The sequence below is a fragment of the Sciurus carolinensis genome, chromosome 6 (assembly GCF_902686445.1).
Source record: "Sciurus carolinensis chromosome 6, mSciCar1.2, whole genome shotgun sequence".
Taxonomy (NCBI): domain Eukaryota; kingdom Metazoa; phylum Chordata; class Mammalia; order Rodentia; family Sciuridae; genus Sciurus; species Sciurus carolinensis.
Window position 1 is genome coordinate 11,823,866 of NC_062218.1, and position 20,638 is coordinate 11,844,503.

Genomic DNA, 20,638 nt, shown 5'->3' on the forward strand with positions numbered 1-20,638 from the left:
ATTACAATCTAACTAGAGAAAAATTTCATTGCAATGAATAACAGAGATGATGGAAGACATATAAGGGATCTATATGGCTATGAAAATTCAGATGAGTTTCAGTGGGCACAGGCAGAACAGCAGATCTGAGCCTCCAAAATTCACTACAGACTTAATACAAGAGAGCCAGTACCTGAAACATTAGTGGGGTAGTTGCAGAAGAAAAGTTCAGACTCTTGGTCACGTGACTTTCGGGATCATATTTTGACATAAATCCTTTGATTATGACAGTCTTGGCTGTTCCTTGTTCACCAATTAATAGTACAGCCTAAAACAAAGGAGTCAAGAAAGAAGAGAAATGAGATCAAAGGATGGTTAGGGTTGAAGTGTGTCCCTTGGCCGCATCCTCAAAATTCATATGTAGAAGCCCTAATCTCCCGGGTCCCAGAATATGATCATATTTGGAGATAGAGCCTCAAAAGAGGTGACTCAGATGAAATGGTAAAATGTGGATGTAGGAGTGGCCTAATCCAATCTAACTGGTGTCCTCACAAGAAGCAGCAGGGACATGCACACAGAAGGTCCTGGGAATATACACAGAAGGTGCCATCTGCAGACCAGGAAGAGAGGCCTCTGAGAAACCAATCCTGCCGACATCTGAATCCCAGACTTTCAGTCTCCAGAATGGTGAGAAAAGAAACTGCTGTTGTTTAAGATGCCCAGGCCTTGGTATTTTGGTATGGCAGCCTCAGCAAACACGGTCAATAATTACAAAGGAAGGATTTCTCTTTGGAAAATAAGTCGAAATCCACTTTTTCTCAACTAATACATGAGAAATAATTGTGAACGAGGACGATTTAATGCTAATATTGTCCTTGGAAATAATAAAAGGGGCTCACTAATTTGACACAATATTTTCATTTATTCTGAACAGTAAGAGAAACCATTCTAAATATAAATGCTGATGCTTCATTTTTTCAAGTGATCTTGTAAAAAATAATGCTATTTTTAATAAAAGTTAAAAAGTCATACCTTGCCTTGTTTAGCAATGGTTTTAATTAGAAAGTCAGTCCTCACGTTGTCAACATTTGGCACCAGGATGGAACTATAGTCTGGGGTGGCATCAGATGGATACACATATTCCTGGGTCTGTGTGTTCCAGTGCATCCAGGTACCTGAGATGAACAGAGACCAGTCCAGTTTCCTATTAATAATGTAACTCCTACCTGAAATGAACAGACATCTTTGAAATCTCATGAGGACACCTTCCAAATACCCCCCATAAGATAAAGATCATTAAGGTTAGAGAGCTCCTCACCAAAGCAGGAGTTAGCTCTGTCAAAACTCCCTGCAGAACTAGACCAAAGTGGGAATGTTAGGAACTATCTTAGAATTCTCTTTTATAAAATATATAGGTTTTCAAGAATACAGTATGTAGAAATACAGAACAGAGAGCGGCATGTGCCTGAAATCATTAATCATTTAAAATGTCAGATCTCACCAGCTTTTTATCAGGCAAAAGATACTAGGATGCTATGTATATACATAGATAAGAAAGATATACAATTGTATAAAAGTATACACTTCATCTATATGTATATGCATGTATAAATAATCTTTAAACATATTTGGATAAATATATAAACATATATAAACATGGACATCCATACTTAGTGAAAACATTCTTCAAACTTTGTGATTTCTATATAAATTGCAGATTATGCTGAGTGAACAGTTGAAATGGATCTGCTTGAGAGGTCTCTGCAATTTTCCTTATTAAAAGTTCAGTGCAGTTAAGGGGGAAATGTGCATTTGGAACCCCAAGCAAACCTTTTAAAAAGAAACCACCATTCGCTTTCTTTGCACATGAACCTCTCCATTTTAACTTTATTGCAGAGAGTTTCGTTCCTGCTTCTAAAATATTTGGCAGCACGCTCTTGATAAGCCGCCCCCTCTGGGCTCACCGTCGGGCGCCACGTAGTAGTCGAACACGCTGTCGTCGGCCGGGCCCTCGGGCGGCAGGGGCAGCGCGGGCGGCGGCCGTGCGCGCAGCCAGAGCTCCAGCCTGCGGCGCGCGTGCGGCTCCAGCGCGGCGCCCACGCTCCACAGCAGAGCGAAGACGAACAGCCGGCCCAGGTGCGCGGCGCTCAGCTCCCCGCCTTGCTCCTGCGGACGCAAGAGGCGCGCAGGTGCTCACTCGACTGTCAGGCCGGAACCTCGCTCAGTGGAAACAGTAAGCCTGGGAAGGGAACGATGGCTTTTCCCCCCAGACAAGAACAAAGGAAAGATGAATCAACGGGCCAACAAATAGGAACTGCTCTCCAGGAATACCTGGCGGTTTGGGTTGGTTTGTTTTTTTAATAAATGAGGGATGTTTTACAAGATGACTTTTATTAACCAGCAGCTAAATTCTAAATGCATGGTTTGCTTTGTGGGGAAAAAAATGATATTAAAAAAAAAGAAAAGAAAATACACAATATGCCAGTCCATGTTCAACCCCCTCCCCCCGCAACTCTAACCACGTCTTTTCACATATTGTGTTCTCTCCACAGCATGGCTCAGTGGGGAGGAAAGGAATTCCCAGGAGTGAGCAGCGTACCTTGGGAGGGATCAGGCCCTGCAGCACGTCCACGCTCTGCCTGATCACGAAGGCCTCCAGCAAGTCCATCTTGTACTCCAGGTTCTGAATGCAGAAGCCATACAGGTCCGGGAAGGACTCGGCGTACAGTTGGCGCAGTACTTGGGCTTCTGGAGGCGGGCGTTTCTTAAGAAACCCCTGTTAGTTCACAGATGAGTACATTAATTAAACCTATTAGCAACCAGGGGAATGACCACGTGGGGACAAAAGTTTTTAAAATGTCAGTTAGCCATGATAATAATAATGATATCTAAGGGTTATGCTGCACCACCTAGTATGTGCCAGACTTGCTAGAAACTCTATCGGGTATTAATTCATTTAATCTTCAAAGCAACTCTGTGAGAGAGGAGCTATTATTATGCAGACGAAGAAATAAGCCTCGGAAGACCAAGTAAGAGCCCAGCATTCCACAGTTGGTAAGTAGCTAGGCCAGAATTCAAACCCAGAACCTTCGTTCACACCACCAGCTCTGCACCACACATGCGCCCAGACCTTGAGGCTAAGATAGAGAAGCAGTCTTCAACTCTTCATTCGATAATAACTATAGGACTAGTGGGATTCTGCATCATGTATAACCACAAAAATGAGAAATTATATTTCATTATATATGATGTATCAAAGTGCATTCTACTGCCATGTATAACTAATTTAAAAAATAATTTTTTTGAAGTTTAAAAACAATAAGCTAGAAGCAAAAAAGACAGACATCTTCACTGAAATAACTCAGAGGGGAAAGGAAATAAAAATGAGCAAAGGAAATTCACCCACATTTTTTAAATGGCAAACCAAAATTAACCACAATTCCTCATTTCCTTTAATTTTTTTAAAATTTAATCAATGAACAATACAGAAAAATATTGAAGTATATTTAAGAAAAATAGGAAAATTCAGTCATTTGGGGAACCCCATGCTAAGAAAGTACATGTCATTCATAAAATACCACTTAATCTGTAACATTTTGTTAAGAGGAGGAAAACTCTCTTTAGTCAAGAGAACAGCTCAATATACCAAGAAACAATTGGGGTCTCAACACAAGCAATAAAATGCCCCTTCTGAATTATTCATTAATTCATGAATTTAGCATGATTCCACCTCAACCAAAACACAACACCATCCAGTTGATGGGACCAAAAACAGACATTCACTAGGACAATAACCAGCCTGGCTCCCTGGCTGACAGAGCCCCCGCTGGGTGGTCTGCCTTCCCATAACTCTCTCTGAGTTGCCTGCACTGTTCTCAACATTTCCAATGTATTGTTGGTGAATCTTGTTTTTTCCTAATTATGACCAAGAGGAAAATGCCTATTTAAAAGCATATAAAAATAGTATTAGGTAGAGAGACCATCAACATAAAGGTTCTAATCAGCCTCAATCTATACAGCCTATAATATAAGCTTATTTTATAGGAACAAACTCTAAATATTACCTAGTAGTGTAAAATTATTTTTCAAAACTCCTTTGTGAAATTGAAGTATTTTGGAAAAAGCACATAAATACCTTTTCACTTGGAGTTTTCTGTATCTATGATTAACAACCACTGGTAATAATAAACAAAAAAGAAAGATACACAGATAGATCTATTTTACTTTTAAAAACAAGAAGCCTAGGTCTCCTCCCCAGAGCTCTAATCTGGTAGAACAGGGATGTGACCCAATCATCTCTATTTTAAAAATCTGTCATTGTTAATTACTTCAGCAAAGCTGGAGTCAAGAACCCTGTTCTTTAGTTTCTTTCATGGACAGGTGATTTAATTGTGAAATATGAAATCTCTTGGAGTATCTTTAGTGACACATTCAAATGTGTCAACATCACTTTGCCATACACTCCGCTCCTTCAATCTTAATACTCTCCAAATCTAAACCCCCTTGTTATACTGAGTTGGGTAACTTTAGGAAAGACATTAATAAAAGTTAGGATAGACCCATATGAAAATGAAATTGCAAAAATGTAGTGACAATATAAAATAAACATCTACTTCAAGAAGTTTTTTAAAAATCATCTTCAAATATGTGTATAAATGAAAACAATAAATTTGACCAACTATGTCAAAAATGATTTGCTGCATGGTTTATCTAATTATAGTATTAACTTAATACAATATCAGCTATACCAAGCATTTAGTTATTAATCTAATCCTAAATGGTATATTCTAGAGTAGACTGGTGATAATAAAATAATAGACCTAATCATGAATTAAAGAAATATTATCTGAAATCTTATTTCCAAATATAAACTTAAAACTAATGTTATAACTTCTAAGTCTCAGAAATTCTTTATATGCAGTTTTAACAAATTGACTTCAAGTTAATATTCTAAGTTGGTCGTTCCCAAACTTTATGTGAATGAATACCTTTTAAAAATACCATGAATCCCTAAATGAAGGCAAATTAAATTTTACTTATTCAGTCCTCAGACACAGTTTGGCAGGGTTATTGATTTGCACAGGCCTGGCAATTACCTGGAAATCACAGTTCTGCAGTGATTAGGAGAGCACAGAAGGAGACTGAGAGGGGCAATCAGGGCTGAAGGTCCCAGTGCATTCCAGGGCCTTCCATCAACATTAGCATAAAAAGGCAATTACACTCACTACCAGCTGCAGGAAAATCTGTGCCCACAGTCAAAGAATGCTGAAGGGTCTGTTTTCCTTCGTAATTACACAAAAGAAGGAGTCAATCGTACCTCAAGAATGGGGCTCCAATCAAGGACAGAAGAACTCATGAAAACCATTCCATTTCTTGAGACAGTAGCCGGAGAAGCATTGTCAATGTTATGAGGTTCAAAAATGATCTTGCAATTTGGAGCCATAGGAATCCGATCACCATTGGCAAGAGTTAGGGTTTTATTATCATCCAAAACGGAATTCAGATTTTCAATCCAGATGGCGTCGACTGGACCATCAAGAACTATCCAGATATGCTCCCCTAGAATGCCCCACCACGGGGGAAAGCATACACACACATGTGCATATAGTCATAGCCATAGGACTGGAAGAAGGACTGCAATTTGAAATAATGTCATTACTTTAAAATGAAACTTTGATTCAAATGATTATTTTAGCACATAGGACTTTTGAGATTTTTTTAATATAGCAATTGTATAAGGCCCATAATCAAATCAAAAAGTCATTTATTCATTGGACAAATACTCATTAAGCACCTTCCATGGGTCAGCACCATTCTAGGGCCTGAGGATATTGAGGCAAATAAAATAAAGTCCTGCCTTCAAAGAACTTTCATTTGAAGGGTGGAGAAGATAGTCAAACAAGTAAGTAGAGAAAAAAATATATAAGCAAAATTAAGCAGGTGAAGGTCTTAGGGCACTGTTTTAGATAAGATGGTCAGTGAAAGATTCCAGAAGAAGAATGAAGTGATGGAAAGATCTAGGGGTAGAATTTTCCAGACAGTGGAACTAGAAAGTGTGAAGACCCTGAGCAGGAATGAGTTTAAGGTAATGCAATGGACTGAATAGTTTTTGTCCTCTCAAAATTCCTATTTTGAAATTCCAGCTCTCAAGGCTGGGCTTAGAATATGCAACCTTTGAGAGGTGATTAGATCATGAAAGAGGAGCCCTTAGCAGGGGGCTTAGTGCCCTCATAAGAGAGAGGGAACCCTTACTCCTTCTGCCACTTGAGGTTTTAACAAAGGAGTTGGTGGTCTGCAGCCCAGAAGATGCACCCCCAGAGTCCAGCCTTGCTGGCCCCCTGACATCAGACCCCCAGGATCCCAAATTGAGAAAGAAACCTCTGTTGGTGATAAGCCACCACTGTGTGGTACTGTGTTGCTGCAGCCCAGAGGGATGAAGACAAACAGTAGGAAGCTGGACCTGACTGGCAAGAGGAGAGAGGGAGAAGACAGGGGGCGAGACAGGCAGAAGCATGGGATAAATGCTGGTATGCACAGTTAACTTCCAGAGCCCAGCAGAGTTCCTGAGTTGGGTCCGGCTGAGATTAAAACGTGGAAGCCATCAGCTTATTGGTGGCATTTTTAATGAAGGGACTGGGTAAGTTTCTTCTAACTGTAAAGTGTGGAGAGAGACCAGAGGTCTGAGGTCAGAGACACCACAGCATTTGGACTCCTGGTAGGGTGTCCTTTGCTGGCCCTCCCATGGCCTGTCCACAAAGCTAAAGTGGAGGATGGCCAGCAGGATGGGGGAAGCTGAGGCCACATGAGGAAGGGCTGAAATGTGCTATTTTAAATAAAATGCTTTGAGAATGCCAATCAAGCTCCCTGGGCCAGCAAGGGAAGTAAAGCTACGGTGATCTGATCACCAATCACCTCTTGCCTTTTCATGCAGAGAGAGAAAACTCTCTCCGAGCCCTTCTTGAAGGTGCACCTGTGTCACGGGATCCGCCTTTACACTGGAGTATTGGAACGAAGAAAGCAACAATCTCTAACATGAGCACTCTTCAGAAATGGAGCGTCTTGGTTTCTCTTCTGATGACTGACACTAGTTCCATGGGCTGCATTCCTCACTGGCTCTGCCTTCAATAAACCCTGTGGCCCAGAGGCAGCCCCTGGGGTAAGCCCGGCAGCTGTCCTTGACCCTGGTTCTTCCTGCTCCCTTCTTCTGCCACTCAAAAGTGAGACCACAACAGGGGGAGGGGAGCAGACACCACAGCTGCCACGAGAGTGTGTACACTGAGAACACTGGGTTCAGTTAGCAGCATGTGTGAGGGAGACACTGCTCAGACTGAGACACTTGCCCTTGATGTCTGTTTAAATAACCCAACACCAGTGTCCATCTTCACCACAATCATTTGCGAGTTCAATATAGACTTCATTTTTGATATATACAATTTTCTCTCCAAAGAAGCTCATTTTCTCTTGTGATTTTTATAGCAGACTCGGTTTTTATAAGTTGACTGTACTTAACTAAAAGTAATATTTTTAAGATAGTCAGTGAAAATAGAATATCACTTTATTCAATATATGAATTTTCCTAACAGCTTTGTTCACCTATTTTATTCTAAGATATCATAGGAATTCAGAAATACTGTTTCAAAAACTATTCTTTCAAAAATGGGAGGTTTAAATACACTAATCAATAATTTCATTATTTCAGCATTCACAGATATCAGACTGATTTATGACTTCTTAGTCTTGGTTAACATAGTATATGGAGAGTATTGTTGCTTTAATAATTCTATCCAGCCACCAAGGATTTTATTTAGAAGTGCATGTTAAAAATGATATTTGTAATTCATCTTCTACCTTTCTTAGCTCTCAGCGTTTTCCTCCAAAGGGTAGAAAATATCCCATCAGTCCAGTCATTTGTGGCCACATCAAGCCGACCAAACATCTGTGGGGCAGTGATCGCTTTGGGATTCATCCTCATTTCCCGGTGTGGTTTTCCACAATCTATAGCAAGTAAATCCAAATTTTAAACATCTCAGATGTGCAATGAACCATCATTAAGCAACATAGCACTAATTTGTGGTGTAGTGTCAGCAAGTGCTCAAAATATGAAAAATGCAAAATTACATGGAAAAGTTGTCATGTGCATCCCAAACTATCATAATCAGCCTCGCTGTACTTTGTTGACTGAAGCATTTTTTAATCTCTGTAAAGAAAACTGCTTATTGCTTAAAGAATTAAAAGGAATTATGAAGATGCTCCTATAATCTAGACCTTCTCTAAATTTCAGAGCTCAGGGTATCTTCTGTTTGCAACATATTAGATTAAATTTTGTGCCTGAAATATCAGCTAGAAGATGACTCTACCTCTCCATTATCAGCTTGAGTTTTCTGATACCTTTTCTTGCTTATCTTGGAAAAGATAAACTAAATGAATTTTGCATGAATCAAGAACTTTTGTGACCATCTTCAAGAAATGCATTTGAATCTTTCAAGACCTAAAAGTACTATTAAATGGGATGAAAGTCTGCACATAGGGACTGCAGTTAATGAGTAGAAGAGTGAAGAATATGATTTAAAGTATAAAATGATCAAAATAGATGCTGAAATATTACAATAATTGTGTAGAAAAGCAGATGATACAACCATACTTAGATATGCACATGAGAAAAGATGTTACATTAAATCCTATCATGATGGTTAATTTATGTCACCTCGACTGACCAGTGGGCCAAGATTAAACATTATTTCTGAGTAGATCTATGATTAAATGGTACTGTTTTAATCCCTTAACCAATATGCAGTTCTGGATAAGAATAGCATTTGAATCTGTGGACTCAGTAGATTCTCCTCCTCGATACATGTAGTTATCATCCAATCTTTTGAGGGCCCCCAACAAACAAAATGCAGAGAAGAGAGGAATTCACTCCTTTTTCTTCTTACCTGACCATTTGAGCTAAGACAGTTCATCTCACCTTCTCTGGCCCTCAGATTAAGATATAAACCATTAGTTCCCCTTGTTCTCTGGGACTAAATTACATTCCCAGCTTTCCTTGGCCTCTAGTGAATAGTTGGCAGATGGTGGGACTTTTTAGTCTCCATTGACACATGAGCCAATTACTCATTAGAAAGCCATACACATATGCAAGTGTGTGTGTCTGTGTGTGTGTGTGTGTACCGATCTCTTTCTTTCGAGAACCCTGACTAAAACACACAGTTAGGAAATTGGATGATATTTCTAATCTTTTCAAATCACAAAAACAACCTGGGTAATTATCTCTGATATTTTATGATGCTGACGTTCAACTGAGCCGTAGTCCAGCTGTAGCAACAGATGACTTCCACAGGACTCTGCAATGCTATCTTTCCTTTAAATCTCATCACACTTCACAAAAGGACAGCAAAATTTCACAGTGAGACTAGGGTTGTGGCTCAGTGGCAGAGCACTTGCCTAGCACCTGAGGCACTGGGTTTGATCCTCAGCACCACATGAAAAATACAAATAAAGTTATTTTTTAAAAAATCTTACAGCATATGACACTTACAAAGGAAAATTGGACTTGATCTGTTGCACATACAAGAGAAACTATCAAAATTTATGTCTTTATGGAACAGGCAGAATATTATCATTTTTATGAATGCTACCACATTCTTCTAAGAACACTCTAAGGACAAAAGTGCGTGACTTTCGCAATGTTGATGAGACTGATTCCTCTTGATTCTCCTAGGCATTTCTTGACCTCATGGACTCTGCCCTGGTGTGGGCAACTCTTTATTTCTGTCACCTTCTCAAGGACTCCAGATTGCCCCTGCTGCCCCTTATCTGCTCTTCCATGATCATCAGATGGTCTTCCGCATGCAGGGGTGATCACGCCACTCCCCTGCTCAGTGCCTTCCCTTCACCTACAGAACATGCTTAGTGTGACTCACACAGACCCTCACGCCATACCCACTCCCCTAATTGGGACCCTCCTAAATGCACAACCTGAAATAAGGACTTGGAAGCCAGGCACTCCAGATGAAGGAATAGATGGACCAACATGGTAAATCACAGAAATCCAATAAAGCGAGTGTTGATCAGAGATAAAGACCCTCTGAAAGACAAGAGGTAGGACTCTTGCCATCGGGTCTGCTCCCCACTGGTGGATAGAACGGCTGTCTCAGAGACGTTAATTCCCACCAACTCTGACTTCCAGGCTGAGCTAGGTCGCTGCTTCAAGCAAAGTTCTAAGACTAAAAAGCTGCGAGACATTCTGAAGCTGAGGGGCACTGGAGGGATGGGCTCTCCAATGCACCCATACCCACAGCTGGGGAGGACCAAAGGAGCAGGGCACAGGATGCCAGTAGCACCTGCCATACCTGCATAACCAGCTTCACTGCCCACACTCCCACCCCACGAACAGAGTGCATTTCATCCACACCAAAGCACTTCCCAGATATAGCATGCTCTCTCCAGTCCTCCCTACCTGCAGACTCTTCTTTCTGCTAAAAATGTCTGTTATCCATCTGCTACCCAAGCCTCAGATGAAGTAGCACCTGCTCTGTAAGACTTTCTATAATTCCTTCGAGAAGCTTTTAGTCTCCTTTGCCTCTATTTAGCATAATTGTCCAAACCTTGCTCAAAGCAATTCCTTGATGAGTTATAGTTGTCTGTGCCTAGGTCTGTTCCTCCTGCCACACTGCAAGTCCCTTAAAAACATAGGTATGTTTTTTCATACCTGTTTTACTTCTGCTAGTGCAGCACCTGGCAGATCCTCAAAGTACAGAACATTAAAATTACGTGACGATCAAATCATAACGTTGTCAGGGAACAAATACCCAAGTCTTGCACTTCCTTAGTGGAAATGCTACCCAGTTGTCCTCTGTCTTTTGTATAAATAATTTTTTTAGCAAAAACAATGTGTTACTTAGGATAACATATGTTTTCCCTATGCACCAAAACTAAGTGTAGGTTAAGAAATAGAAAACAGTCCAATAATTAATTTATCTTTCCAAGGATCTTCTCCAAAATCAATGATACCCTGTGGACTATATAATTTAGATATGTTATATACAGTGTATCTATATTTTTTAAAATTTAGCATTTTTTTTTGTTCAAGTCATTGTACCAGGTGCATTTGCAAGTTTATTCTTAGCACAAGACAGCTTCGCAATTATAGCAAAATTACTGAGCATACTTTTGAGAGAGAAAACAGGACAATTTTAAAACATATAAAATCCCCAGACAGAATCTTAATAGCATACATGAAAAACCACGTGATAAGCCCGGCAGGTGTGAGTTCTGTTTTGGTGGAGGTAGGTGCTGGCTAGGAGCAGAGTCTGTCTCCATCTGAGAACATTCTGGCAGAGTCCTAATGCTCAGAATTCACATCCTTCAACAACTGAGGGGACTGAGACCACATCCAGTGCTCACAGAGACCTAGAGTAAGTCCTGACAATCTCCAGCAGCCACCAACAGTGCACCAGTGTTTCACCAGTATCTGCACACTGGGGCTCCATGAGCTGACCCAAAACCCAACCAACACCTCTTCCCTGTGGGACGATGTGTAGCATTCCAACAAAGTTCCGTGAAATTTGGGAACTTGACTCTTTCAGAGCTAAGGGCTGCTGATGTATTTAGAAATAATCATAAATGTCTGATAAGAACCAGAGAATAATCTTGAGCCAGGTGCAGTGGCACACACCTGTAGTCCCAGTGGCTCAGGAGGCTGAGGCAGGAGGATCACGAGTTCAAAACCAGCCTCAGCAAAAGTGAGGTGCTTAGCAACCCAGTGAGACCCTGTCTCTAAATAAAATACAAAATAGGCCTGGGGATGTGGCTCAGGGGTCAAGTGCCTCTAAGTTCAATCCTCAGTACCCTCCCCTCAAAAACATCATCATCATCATCATGAACATGGCAATATCATTATCCTTAGATGACACAGGATGAGGAATTTAAATAGAAGACAACTTAGGGACACCTGGAAATACGATGCATTTGTTTAACTTCACCAGATCTGACTGAAGTATGAAGTTAGTTTATGATCAGGCTGATTTTCCACACTTCAGAGGTGAGATTGAGGTTATATTTTGTTTTTTGGGACATTGAATGCTGCATCATGTTTTGACTGGGAAGTGGTATGGTTTCTCATATATGCTATTAAGATTCTGTCTGGGGATTTTACGTAGGGCAAGGTCTGTGTTTTTGTTAGTGAGTCTCAGTGGGTCCTTACCTTAACTCTGAGTCCCATTACTTACCATCTCTGTGACTTTGGGCATTTCCAAATTTGAGTCTTGGTATTAGTATAAAATGGGGATAATAATAGGCACCTCTCAAGATCATCATGAAAATTAAATGAATAGCATATGTAAAACAAATAGTGCTGTAAAAAGGTCACTTTAAAAATGTTTTCTCTCTCTGGTCCATTAGAGCAATATGTCCTCTCTTAAACGCACCTAATAATCAGGAAAGCCACCTTCCCTCCTATAAAAGTATGTTCGCGCATCTGCCGGCATGTCCCGAGGGGCATTCAGTGTTTTACACTGTTTACTTGTGTAATGAAGTTGGCTGCCATACCTGACATGGCCTTCATCAAGGTGTGGATGCAGGTGGTTTTCCCTGCTCCACTGGGCCCCAGGGTCATCATTCCGTGCCTCACCCTCTGCGTCTCGAACAGCTGAATGACTTTCAGTTTCCAAGGAGGATGGTTGATTAAGCCAGCTTCTTCCACCTGAAACAACAAAACCCCACACTGGGCAGCATTCACAACCACTGGACTTACTAACGTGCTTTAAAAATGAATAGCGACTCAGCGAGACCCTGTCTCTAAATAAAACACAAACAAGGGCTGGGGATGTGGCTCAGTGGTTGAGTGCCCCTGAGTTCAATCCCCAGCACCAAAAAAAATAAATAAGTAAAAATGCATAGACATAGGATGGAAAAGAAGGAACCGGAGGTTGATGATTAGTGGATATACAGTTTCAGTCTGCAAAGATAAAAAAGTACTGAAGGTGGATGGAAGTGATGACTGACCACTGTGAATGTCCTTAATGCCACTGACTGCACACTTCGGAGTGTTTAAAGGAATAATTTGATGGTATGGATTTCACCACAATAAAAAGCATATTGCACAAAAAGTATACAAACCTACATAGACAAAATTAGGTCGAGTGTAATTAAAATATCCCAAACTAATAAGAAACATCTGCCTTTCTCTTTGGGAATTGAAAACATTTATATTCACATTTTATTGAATGTACAAATAAGGAGCAACTTAGGAATAAAGACTCAAGTGTAAAATGTATTTTGAATGTTTAATTTAAGAGATGATACTTCTAATAGAAAAATGTATGACATTCCAGATTGATTGGATTTCCATATAAATTTCAAGCTGTCTCTGTAGCTCCTCCAGTGACTATATCTACATATTTTCTACCTACCAAATTCAGAGTATGAAAGTTATACCCAACACTATCCTAGGATTACCCTTCAATACAAGATGATGAGATTATTACTATTAAAACCTTCATGGTACAGATAAGGAAACTGAGGCACAAAGTGCTTTCCCAAGATATTCAGCTTACAGCTATGAGGTTGGTATTTAAGTCCAAAATGTTCTGCTCCAAGGTCCATGCATGGCTTAACCATCGTGCGATGCTTAAACTCACTGTAAATTATTCTAATTTTATTTAAATAACTGTGAATAATAATCATACATCATTCATACCATGCTCTTCAGATTCTTCATGTACTACAAATAACTAATGTAAGTCATCTTATAAATTACTTAATACTTGGCTTTTTAGGTAGTGCTACAAATTCAGCCAAATGATGAGGAAACCATTTGCAGAATGAATTATTACTATTTCTTGATCAGGAAATTCAGACTTCTATATACTAATTTTTAAGCAAAACATACATCCAATGCTACCAATGTGATTTTTATTGCAAATGTTTTCAAGGAACTAAAATGCATCTTATAAATAGGAACTAATCACCACTTTTGTAAAACAACTTTTTTTTCCAAACCCTTCTTCTTCGTAGGAAATCAAATGGAGGTACAAGGTCTACGTGATTCATTTCCATTTGTGGGAAGACTATGAAAAGTTAAACAGCAGCAAGTGTCAAGGGAAGTCCAGACACCAAATGATACACATGGTGCAGTGGATCCCTCCACTCCAGAGCCTAAGGAACAAATCACAAGAGCAATAGCTGAGAGGCCACAGAAGAACACTGCAAACAGCACTCAGAGGCAGGAGTCTGGAGTCCAAAGCAATGTGGTAAGTGCCAAGGTCAAGGCCAAGGCCAAGCGTCAAGCCACACCAAACATGAGCAAGGCAACCATCTGAACCCCCCGGCCCCTGCTGACCAGTCACATTTCATTTATGAGGCTGGTGGAATGGCTTCCATCAAATAGCCACTTGAGCCTGACTCATGGACGTGTGGTTGTGCGGCGGTGGAGGGCCTGGTGGGAGCGGCTGTCAGTGGCGTGCAGCAACCTGTCTTAAACAGCTGCTGGGACCTCCCGTTTGATTCCCATGAAACTAGACCAAACTGACAGAGGATGCCCAGGAAATATATTACCTGTCTGCTGATGGCCATTTCCAGTTCAGGGTAACCTGCCTTGTCCAGAAGGATATTTGGGAAGAGATCTTCAATTAAACTCAAAAATAAGGGTTCATCCTCATCAATCTAAAAAAGAAAGAAAAATCAGATGACTTTAACACAAACAAAAGAATATACAGATTAACTGAAAATCCCCAATGCAGTCTAAGTCATTTCTGTACTAATAGTTAATAAATAAAATATCATTACCATTCATAAATAAAATATCCCCTTCATCAAAGTTGAGTCATATTTTTCTCATCTTTACCATAATCTTTTTAAAAAGTTAAAGATGAGAAAAGAAAAAAAGGAAGTAGAAAGAAAACACCACTTACGTGACAACCTTTCCATAAACCACCTAGTTTGGTGTATGTGATAATTAATCTGAATTGTCACCTTGATGGGTGTAAGAGGTGCCGAAGATCAAGAGGTTTCTGGATGTCTAAATGAGGAGATTTCTAGAAATTATTTGCATGTGGGATGGTAAACCAAAGCAGAGAGCCACCCTAAGTGTGGGCAGCACAGTCCAATAGGTTGGGGTGCTGGACGGAATCAAAGGTAAAAGAACAAGGAAGCAGCAGAAGACGCAAGCTCAGTTCTTCTTGAGCAGGTGGTGAGATTGCTTCTGCAATCACCTGAGGACATCAGAATGCAGCTCCGTCACTCTTCCAAAGCAGACTCAGACTAGCGACTCTTCAGGGAGTTTCTAGGCCTTTTTCCTAGACTGCTGCTACATCACTGACCCCTTGTTCTGAGACTCCAGAGTCTTGGACCAAGCAACTGCTGGTCACTTCAGACCTCCAGCCTGCAGACGCCATTGTGGGCCTGCCCATGTAAGTCAACCAATAAACCTTCTTTTATGATCATACACATATGTTGGTTCTGCCCCTCTAGAGAACCCTGACTAATACAGTGCATACTCTAGTCCACAGTTCCCAATTTAAACTAAAAAGAATTTCATAAATGAGAGATAGTAGGAAATTCATGAATTAAGTTTGGTCCATATATTTATTTTGAAATAAAGCTGTACCATTTTGTCATCTTGTATACAGATCCATTGGTATTGGACATTAATTATCAGTATTTACTCTAAGAGTATGAAATTATTACACATTTATGAAATTTAATAAAATTTTCTACCAGTCTCTATAGACTGAGGAAGGCAAGAGTAATTGAATAAATGAATTAAAGTATTTGGAATCTTAACGTGGATTTTTTTTAAAATCCACTTCAATTCTATTGAAATAGACATAGTTTAAACTAGATAAATCATTGCAAAAAGTTCTGAAAAAGGATAATTTAAAGCTATGTTCTCTAACACTTTATCTGATAATTAGGCATGTCAAATAAATATTTCTGAATCTCATTTGTTCTTAATTAGTTGAACTGATATTTAAGTAGGTGGAACATTTCCATCTGTGAAACTTACCAGCTTAGACAGATTCATGTCTCGTAGCACACGCATGACAATTGTGGACTCTGTATCCGTGGGGTTGGCTCTTTTTGCTGCCCCCAACGTCCGCAGAACTGACAGAATGTTACGCAGACCAAAGTCATAGTGGACCTGAAGAATGTGAGAGACACGAGGCTTATTTTCAATAAAAACCTACCATGGAGACTATGAATTTGACAGAAAACATATTTACAACAATGAATAAATGCTGATTTTCCTTTTAAAACCTCATACAAAGAGTGGAGTGATAAATTTCTTTACTTATATACTTTTTGAGCCAATAGAGAAAATCCAAAGATTCTTCCCAGGTACCATGATTAGCTTAAACTGTGGGACGAGAACTAATGAATACATGGAGACAGGAAAAAGGTGCACATTTCCTTGTGAAGCATACGTGTCCCCCTGACAACTTCTTAATCAAGCATACGTGTGGAAATGTATTTGTGTCTCTAAAGCTTTAAAATTCAGAACCAGCATTGAACTGGACCTCGGTCAAGACCATCTCATACCTCCACCCCCACAATGCACAGGTGACTTTTTACTAATAAGCGAGAAGATGGGGCAATCGAGGAGGAGGAAGAGCAGTCCACTCCAGGATTACCTAGAGGAGGAAGCAGAAGGATTCAGCGGAAAGCCGAGCCCCTGTGTTTGTCCTTGGTATATATTTGTGAAAGTTCCATCATGCTAAATTTCAGCATATATAAAGTGAATAATTAAAATGATGATACATAATGGGGGTGGGGGTGGAGGTGAGAGAAGAATGGAGGAACTTTAGATTATATAGAGGGGAATGAGAGGGAGGCGGGTATGAAAGATGGTGGAATGAGACAGACATCATTACCCTATGTACATGTATGATCACACCAATAGTATGAAACTACATCGTACACAACCATAGAAATGAAAAGATTTACCCCATTTGTGTACAATGAATCAAAATGCAGTCTGTAAAAATAAAAAAAAAAATTCTTTAAAAATGAGTGAAAAAAATCCAATTACCCAAACACTGTGGAAAACAGTTTGGTGATTCTTCTGAAAATTGAAAATATACCTACCATATGATCCAGCATCCCTCTTTGGAAGCACATTCTCAAAGAGATACCTGCACACCAGTGTTCATAATGGCACTAGTCACAATAGCCAAAAGGTGGGAGCAACCCAAGGTCCATCAGCAGATGAACAGAAAAACAAAATGTGGTATATACACATGACGGGATGGCATGTAGCCACAATAAGGAAGTATCCCATGCCGCATCATGGATGAACTATGAGGACGTTGTGCTAAGTGAAATACATGAGTCAGAAAATAGGCACTGTTTGATTTCACTTATGTAAGGCATTGGTCAAATTTGTAAGAATGGAAAGTAGCATGGTGGACTGGTGGCAGGAAGAGACAGCTGTTGTCCAGTAGCTATAGAGTTTCAGTTTTTCAAGATGAAAAGTTCTGAGGATTCGTTTCACAACTTTGGGAATATACTTTAAATCATTGAACTGCACTTAAGATGGTGACGATGGCAAATTTAATGCTACATATTTTTACCACAATAAAAGATTACCTATGGAAGAACAAAAACTAAAAACTGAACATCAAGATAAGGGGAGCACCATGCCCCTCTTGGAAGAGGTCCCGTAGAGGACAGGGCACATCGAAACCTCCGGGCTGGGTTCCTGCCTTCAAGGAATTTAAATCCTCATCACAACAACCAGAACAAAGAAACCTGCACAAAAGCAACAGTGACTTGAAAGTGCTGGTGAGTGAACTTCGTCAGGGAAAACCTCCCATGAGGATTGGCTCCAAGTTAAATACGTGGGTACCAAGGGAGAGCCCCAGAATCTCCATACGGGGCCACTGCTCTGTGCGCATTGACTCAGGTCACCTCACTATGTGTGAACACGGACTGCGGGAAAGAAGGGAGCAGAAGCAAAGAGTCAGTAAGAGGAAGGCAGGAGGCAGTGACGTGGGAAGCTCTCCATGCAAGAACAAAATGAAAAAACTACATTTACCTGACAGAGGGAAAGATAAGAACGGTGAGTAAAGTATGTACTAAGCAGAAGCCAAGAATGTGGGTGATGGCCAAAAGCAATGAGCTAGGGCTGGGTTGACCAGGAAGCTGCCATGGCCCGCGTCAGAGGTTCTGTGTGCAGCTGAACACTCAGAGGGAAAGAACCTGCGAACTGGGATGCAAATCGGTCCAACCTGGGAGTATTAGATGATTGGAAGAGGTTGGGAGCGGACCCCTGAGTGAGGGCATGGATTAAAGCTACCTGTGTCTCAGGTGGTGTTTATGTTGTACTCAGGTTTATTTCAACGCCTCATTCAATGCCTGTTATGGTTTGGAAAAGCGCCTGCAGGAGTGTTCACAGGGGAAACCCCTGGATTATGAGATCTGTGACACCATCCACTTGCCCTCTTTGGAATGGTGAGTGGTAACTGTAGGCAGGTGGGGCAGGGCTGGGGGTGGCGGGTCACTGGAGGTGAGCCCTGGAAGCACCTTTCCTGCAGCCCCTACCTCCCCGTCTCTCTGCTTCCTGGCCACCATGAACAGCAAGCGCCACACCCTTCTGCTGTGACGTTCTGCCTCACCTTGGGCCCAGAGCAAGGGAGTTGGCCCACCATGGACTAAATCTCTGAAACCCTGAGCCAAAATAAACTTTTCCTCCTCTAAGTTGTCCTTGTCAGGTATCCTGGTCATAGTGACAGAAAACGGACTAACACAATATTCTTAATAATTTTTACCTATATATGAAAAAAGAAAAATGTGCCCTAATGCTTGGCCCCATCATGCGCTTGTGTGCCCTTATCACGTGGAGGGTGGGCAGGACCTGTGATCTGCTTCTGACGATACAGCAGAGAGGGCAGGTTTCATGTGATTACATACACGCCATCATGTGGAGCACTCTTCTTCCTGGAACCTCCTTCCTTGCTGACTTTGAGGAAGCCAGAGGTCATGTTGGGGAATCCCACCTGCAAATACCTACTCACTCATAACCTGTAGGAACTGAAGGTGACTCAAGCCAACAGCAAGCAAGAAACAATGCCTCCGTTACAACCCCAAGGCAAACATTCTACCAACACCTTGAGTGAACTTGGAGTAGATCACTCCCCGGTTAAGTATCCAAGGAAACTGCAGCTCTGGCCAATTTGTTTATGAGACTGTGCACACAGGACTCAGTCCCACTGACCTCTAGCCACTGACACTTTGAAATAACAAATGCATATTTTTTTCAGCCACTCTTTGTGGTATGATTATTATTCAGCAATAGATAACTAATACAGGGGAACAGTATTAGCTAAAACAGTTAATTAGTTAATATAGATAACTAATACAATAACTAATACTATGATTAATTTCATGCTTCTCAGCTCTGAAATTTCATGGTGCCTGATCCTGTTATTCCAAACAATAGAGGAAACTACCAAGAATTTACAACAGAGAAGCCAGATTAGCAAAGCTTGGTCAAATACCTGAGTGAGCTTAGAAGGCAGAAGAGAAAATGACTGAGAGGCTCCTGAAAACCACAATACATATATTGTATAGGTGGCATAAATCATAAATACTAACATCCAAAATACTTTGGTTCTTAAATCCATCTGGACAGTATTTGCTTCAATTCTATATTTGTTTAAAGGAATTCTAATTTCTTTAAATGTATTTCCTAATAAAACTATGCAGACAATATTAGTTTTCTAATGATATATGTTCATGTTTTGAATCAAGAAAGGTACTTTGTCAACAACTCAACAATTTTTCAAAATGAGATCATTTCACTGAATAGGAAAATAAATATGCCCCTGTCCAGAGAGCCCTTGGGAAGGACCCACCTGCTTAGAAAGCTGCTCCTCGCACAGCTTATAGAGTGTGAAGAATTTCCTGGCCAGAACAATGTTATCGATGAAGCCACAGCTGGCCAGCTTCACCCTTATGATGATCTGACGGTCAGGGACCATCATGGCCACCGAGCGGAAGTTAATCTTCAAGTTTTCAGGGAGTTCCTGCCTCCCAGCATAGCCAGGATTCTAAAGGGAAAACAAAACCCAAGGATGACTGACGTGTTCCGGGGCCACGGCACAAAACAGCATGATATTAAATGATTCATTATGTACACACGAAAAATCCTGGGTTGACAATCAGAGAGCCCATTTACATATCTCACCGTCCTCCACCTGCACAGACCAAGCCATGAGTTATTAATGTGAGCTTTGTTTAACACCAAAGGCTTTCAACCAGGAGTGCACGTTACAGTTCTGATTTCCATCCACGGCACGCAGGTCACACATGACCACAAAGAGGAGCAAAGACAAGACGGCCACACCTCAGCTGCTCTGCCAGGGGCTCTTACCATGGTTAGAAAAAGTCCAAATTCAGGGTTCATAGTCACACTATCTCCATCAGTAAAAATAAAAGATTTCTTATGCTCCTTTTTACACGTGAGAATAATGGAAATCTGCTGAGCTGCGACCGACAGAACTGGTAGATCAATACGGTTAAACTCATCAAAACAACCCCAGGATCCAGACTGGGCCAATCCTTAGGAAGGAAATTAAGTAGAAGATCCGATTAGCACATCATTTTGAAAGTAGGGGAAAGAACATTATGCAGCTCACAAAATGAGCCCAAGCCAGATTTACTC

General features: G+C 40.7%; 1 protein-coding gene across 1 annotated transcript in view; it reads right to left on the reverse strand.

The window, feature by feature from the left end:
* Positions 1–20,638, reverse strand: part of Dnah5 (dynein axonemal heavy chain 5) — a 236,976-nt gene that overhangs the window by 112,006 nt on the left and 104,332 nt on the right. Inside the window, 11 exon segments of the mRNA XM_047556057.1 lie at positions 173–307; positions 1,012–1,154; positions 1,944–2,145; positions 2,579–2,755; positions 5,297–5,538; positions 7,828–7,974; positions 12,526–12,679; positions 14,533–14,640; positions 15,983–16,117; positions 19,830–20,024; positions 20,348–20,535. Coding sequence (XP_047412013.1) covers positions 173–307; positions 1,012–1,154; positions 1,944–2,145; positions 2,579–2,755; positions 5,297–5,538; positions 7,828–7,974; positions 12,526–12,679; positions 14,533–14,640; positions 15,983–16,117; positions 19,830–20,024; positions 20,348–20,535 — 1,826 coding nt within the window.